This window comes from Lissotriton vulgaris, chromosome 2_1 (assembly GCF_964263255.1).
Source record: "Lissotriton vulgaris chromosome 2_1, aLisVul1.2, whole genome shotgun sequence".
In the NCBI taxonomy this organism is placed as follows: domain Eukaryota; kingdom Metazoa; phylum Chordata; class Amphibia; order Caudata; family Salamandridae; genus Lissotriton; species Lissotriton vulgaris.
The window spans coordinates 683,256,771-683,262,770 of record NC_141687.1 but is presented as its reverse complement, the minus strand read 5'-3'; the positions used below and the strand labels follow the sequence as shown (position 1 = coordinate 683,262,770).

The window sequence follows — 6,000 nt, the reverse complement described above, 5'->3', positions numbered from 1 at the left end:
TGTGATTTTGAGGTAGAAGTCATGTTTAGTTCATGCTACATAATGCTCTGTATTTCTCACTGTATCTTTCATGCTGAAAGTCCTCTAGTCTATTCAGCTGTACTCTTTCAGTTATGTTGTCAATCATTATACTGATATGATGAAAGATGCTTGCAGAGCAGCAATGCCTTATGAGGCGCTCTGCAGCATCTCCGACACCGTTTCGGAGAGATGACCTTCTTTTACAGACTTTTCCAACATTCGCTATGCACGTCATTGTCCTCTGCAACAATAATTCAAAAACGATATATCAAACTAGTGAAGAAAACATCAACGCGAAAGTATGTTGCTCCTAGTATGCTTATTTTTCTATAATTAGAGCTTAGAAGCTTGTACCCAATTTTGATTTCAAATATAGCAGCTGGCGTGTTCTGGCAGAACTCAACTAAAGATCTTGATTTATTGTAGTCGGTGGAAAGAGTGGTTTGTGTTGGGGAGGTTTGGGTCTATGAATTGAGGGATGGAAGAATCGATGGATCATGGATGGGTGGATGGACTGATTAGCGGAATGAGTACCTTTGGATAAGTGGATGGGCGGGTGATGGATGGACTGATAAGTTGGTATCTCTAATGATGGAACAACAGAAGTGCATACCTTAATGCATTTGCATACAAAGGAAAAACACTTCGCAACATACCTTACATAATTTTATTAGGAACAATTTTGTATTTTTACATACTAGAGCTATCGAAATAAGTCACAGTACATATCACTTGTGTTTATAATAAGAATGCTGTATTTTTTATCAAAATTAAGAAATGTAAAGTACACTGTGTCTCTTAAAATCATGTCGGCAAATAAATCATGCACTATATTATACCAAAATATGTCTGGCCTAAAGTATATATTTCTTTATGTGATGGTCCTTTGCTCTCCATAAATTTGACTTGAGACGGGGACTTAATACTACTACCAGAACAAGAAATGTAAAGTATAACAATGCCAGGTTATGTGCAGTTAAACCAATGTTATAACAATGAAACACAGGTTGTTTAAATATGTTTGCAATAGGCATAAAAAATAACAAGAATAAAACAAGCATGCAACTGAACACGGTATTCCAGTTTCAGTGGTGTCTTTGTTAGGCCAAAAAATAAGTATCATTAAACAAAATGACACAGGAAACAAAAGACACTTGATTCAAGTTCTTTTCCTCGTGTATGAGGATGGACCACTTCTTAAAGTGGGATGTCTTTAGTGTCTCCTTCCCTGATGGGTTTCATATCTGTCCTCTCCATGCTGGAGAAATTCCAAGCTGAGCTTTTTCCTCATGGGGAAGGTGGTCCTTTCAGGGAATTGCATGAGCCTTGGCTTCCAACCGTAGCTGTTTGTCCTGCCCACTGCATGAGAAATAATAGTTTAATGCCTTTCAAGAGACAAGTTTCAAACAGAATGAAAAGTAAGACATCACATTTACATTGCAAAGGTCAAGTAAAAAGGCAATCAGGGTGTTTCTGCAAAAATAAGAAATACATGAAAAAGGTGTACTTTAATATTAATAAAATAGGCCTAATTAAATCATGGACTGTCCCAATGCAATGTCCCCCACTTTATAAATCGGTTCCTGTTAAGTTCAGAATGCTTTTCGCTTTCCTACATGTATTCTGATGTGCTAAGAATGTATATTTCAGAATTCTAAAAGCTTCTTAAGATGTCATAAAAATAAAAGTTTGCTTTTAAATAGCGTTTCATACCACACTTCAACCATTTATCAGCACTGTAAATCCCAGACCTTACAATAACCTAATTTATGGTATTCCATGTCTTGACCTTTGGAAAGCTTGCAGGATTTAAACTTGTGACCCAACAATACCCACTTTGTTGTGGTGCTGAATGGTCATCTCAATGAGCTATTCCTCTGGCTAGAAAGAGTGAGCAGACAAAGACTGCCTGGACCACCTAGTCGGTATACCCACCTACTGTATTTTGAGTATACTGAAGCCCGGATTTCGTCTAGGGAAGTAATGCTGTTTCTGGCACAAGCTTCTGCTTAGGTCCGAAACACAATTAGAACTCTCCGTAAAACCTGTCAGCACACATTAGAGGGACAAGTAGTGCCAAATGCCATTTTGGGCGCTTTCTTATGGAGATAAGCATACACATTGTGCAGGTATTTCCCCATCCTGAGGTCTTCAACTCGGAATTGGGAGCGGATTGTCGATCCATCTGCTGTTCGACTACTAGCGGGTTGGCAACCTGCAACCAAGCTGGGATCGGGCACTAGGACGGAGCTCTCTTATTATTCAGAATTCAAATAGCTAGGCCTTTTGAGGTCTGTCCTATGCTTCAAAACTGAATAATATTATTATATATGTGCTTGGGTCAAATAACAGAAAACATGCAATAAACAAAGAGCGAAAAAGAGACAGCTAGAGGGGAGGACAACTTTAAAGAGCATAACAGTTCAGCATGCTGCCTTATGTTTTAAATTTATTTAAGCAGTATGCTGCCTTATGCATTCATCAGCTCCATTTGTCCCTGCCACAGTCCTGCCTCCACAGCCTCCCTCATCGCCTCCACTCGGATTCTAGGACTCTTCCCCCTTATTATATATCATTATTATTTTATTTTATTGCACTTATATTGCGCGCAGCTACCCGCAATGGGTTTACCCTTAGCTCTTATCCCGCTCGCCGCCATCGATTCTCGCAGTTACATTCTCATCCTACCAGTGCAGGTTATGAAATCTACCCCTTCCCGTGTAGGTTGTAGGTAGTAAAATACAAAACAAACTAAAAGTACTTATTCAACCCACCCATGTCATTTTGAAACCAAAGTCAAATAGAAATGGTGTTTTAAAGTGTTAAACACGTCTTCATATTCTTTAACAATATTAATTACTCTGTATTTGAGACGAGCTTTTTGACCACATTTTTTTACTTTTTGCTGTAGTACGAATAAGTTTCTCCCACTTTTAATCCTTACTTCTGTTGCTTCTTCCTTGTCCTCACTCCTCATAAATAATCGTCGACCCCTGCCCTTGTTTAACACCTTGGCTGCTAGCAGTTTTCCCGTCCTGTGCTGGAAATTCATATTTTACTTTATTCATGACGAGCTCAGCTCGTCATCAGCACAGCTCAACCGTGCATCATGACGAGCTGAGCTCGTCATCAGCATCGAAAGGGTTAAACATTACCAGATCCTGACATTAAAGCTCCCGATCTCTTCACAACCAGAACCCCTGCACCCCAAAAGTAAAGACCCTGTCTTTTCCCGAGAATAGGTCCAACCCCAAGGTTTCATGGAGAGCGTAATCTACCTTAATTAATTAAATATCTTCCTATTTCAATCGATGTCTATAAAACTTCCATTTGTCGAAATAATTACATTCTACCATAATAATTGGAGAGAAACATTCCTCAACCATTGATAAAAACAAATTACATCAATAGCAACAAAACATATAAATAATGAAAGACAAAATCCCCTACAAAGTTTATAAAATTCATCTCTTTTGAACACATCCTATGAAAATATGGAAACGTGGCCTAGTGGTTAAACTGCAGAATCTAGTCTTCTTGGAATCTTGATTCTAATCCTGGTTGGAGCTACCGACTGAAAAGTGTGTGTTTTTGGAAAACTACTTCAACTCCCGGTGATTAAAACTTTAAACAACTTTAAAATGTAATATCCTTATGAGTTATTGCTGAACAGGCAGGTGTTTGCCAGACAAACACTAAGATATCAACTCTATCATAAGCAGTGGAACCCTTTACCTCTATCGTCAACGGTTGCACCAATGATGTGATGGCAGTGCTTAATTTGTGACGATACCTTCCGGTGTATCCCACAATGGTGTGGGAGCACTTAGTGTTTGTTAAAATACCCCTCACACACAAAAAGGCCCCTTGGTGTCATTATTCATCATAGGGGTCTTCGCACCCCTCTAGCGGGATGCGGCGTGCTACAACCTACGACTACGCAGGAGCACTTATAGTAGTGACTATGTGTGGTGTGTGTGATGCAAGTGGTAGGGATATTTTATGTGAGTGGTGGGATTTAGTGAAGGATTAAAAAGATACATGGCTCGTGGGTATAATGGAAAAAACTTTATTCACAACCCCAGGCTGGTACTGCTAAAAGAAGTGAAGTGCGAGGTTGGACCTGTTGTGTTAATGGACAGTACCTCATGTGTGCGTCGGCATGTTTCGGAGCTTGTGCTCCTTCTTCAGGACGGGGGCACAACTTCCCCACCTTACTCACGTTTCACTATTTTGTAACAAAAACTTTGTGTAAATAACAAAAAGTGAAAAATTCAATATGTGTGTAAAAATACAGGCTATAATGTGTCTACAGCGGTTTAGCTCAAGTTCTATGCAAATTGCATGAGCTGAGAAAGAAAAAGGAAAAGAAAAAGATGGTCACCCTGGTCATGGGTAGCTCATACAGGTGCAATCACCTGGAACAGACCATTTGCTCAATTGGCCCTGTAAAAGAAAACTGACAGACATACAACATATAAATCACACACTCTTTCAAAAGGATGTAAAGGAAGTTGTGGTCATACTTAATAGATATTGCTTGCTTGCTTCATGAGCACTCAAGAACGTCTGGGGGGTAATTGCTAATGTGCAATCTAAGTAAAGAAACAATGCAGGTTTTAATATCGTTCCTTACTTAGTCTTAGGAATGCTTGAGTAGCTAACTCTATACTCACAAACTCGGGATAAGTTGTCCTCCGTCTTACCCCACAAGTTGCTCCGCCGGACTGAGTTAGAAAGCCCGCAGTGTGTGTTATTTATACCCGGTTTCCAATTACTGGTTTGACCTCATTAGCCTTAGGCGGATGTAATTGCGTGCCCAAATAAGGGTGATCCGCCTCTAGATAGTAAATTGTTAGGTCCTTATTAGGCAGATCCGGTTAGAATAATCACTTATCAGCCTCATGGTTCCGTCCCGGACATTTACGCATGCGCAGATTGCATTATGGTCAAAAAGAGATCTCGCAGTAGAAGGAATAATAGAGGCGTGGTGAGCTGCCTTTACTTTTGTGAGCGTTGGGGTAGTTTCTTAAAAAATGGTATAATCGTATCCCCTGCTACAGCAAAAGCGTCTGTTCGTATCGGGTCTTCGTTTTCATTCTACTGCGAGATCTCTTTTTGACCATTATAGAGAGACTCGTTCTGGTCATTGAAGCCAACCGCCATTGATCTTGATATTCATCCCCGCTACAAGTCAAGAACAACTAAAGAGTAGTGACATAGAAGTGTCTGAAGATTTACAGACTTTGAAAAGTTTTCTAATCCTTATCGGATAGGAGAATCATTAGTAACCTCCAGATAGTTACCGCGCAATAAGAATATCTCCTCACATCCTGAAAGAATTTTTATCTCCTACATAGTAAGGAATCCCACCAAACAGGACAACCATAAGGATCCAGTAACACGACAGACAACAAATCAATAGTCTTGATAAAGGTGGCACATAATAATACGCAAACCACCGAAACGCGTCGACGCAATTTTCTGTACAATTCATCTTTCCCCCCCCCGGTGTATATAAGATTGTAAGGTTATACAACCAGGGGTCGTTGAAATTTTAATTGTGAATGTACGCTTTGTAATCTCTAATTTGTATGTTTTACAATTGAGTTTTGTCTGTCCTTCATTTTTGTGCTGGTCACAAAATTATATAGTATTTTAATTGTTTTTTAACATTTTTTCCAGTGTAATTGTAAATTGTCTTTTTATTGTTTCAATAAATTGTTATGTAACTTCATTTTTGATCAATTTCTTTAGTTAGTGTGTTTATATCTGATTGTGGTTATAGCTAATTCCAAGCTTCTCCTGTACACGACCCAAGGGAATCATTCTGTTTGACAACTTTTTTAGCCATTAGCATCTACCCTCTGAGGTCACCTTTTGTATGATCTTTTTAATGATGTAATATTTATAACCGTTTTTAAAACTAAATTTTAATGTATTATGATCTAGTAAATTTTGAGTGTGTAGAGGCTGAGA

At 39.0% G+C, this 6,000-nt stretch overlaps 1 protein-coding gene across 2 annotated transcripts in view; it reads right to left on the bottom strand.

Moving 5' to 3' along the window:
- Nucleotides 1–669: 669 nt before the first annotated feature.
- The window catches only part of SYT9 (synaptotagmin 9), an 881,257-nt gene continuing 875,926 nt past the window's right edge, over nucleotides 670–6,000 (bottom strand). The window contains exon 8 of one of the 2 annotated variants that reach the window (XM_086955879.1): nucleotides 670–1,380. Coding sequence is in view for 1 of the 2 variants with exons in the window: in XM_086955878.1 (XP_086812004.1) it covers nucleotides 1,309–1,380 (72 nt within the window). In the remaining variant the exon portion in view is untranslated. The remainder of the gene's footprint in view (nucleotides 1,381–6,000) is intronic. The other variant, XM_086955878.1, reaches the window with a different exon arrangement.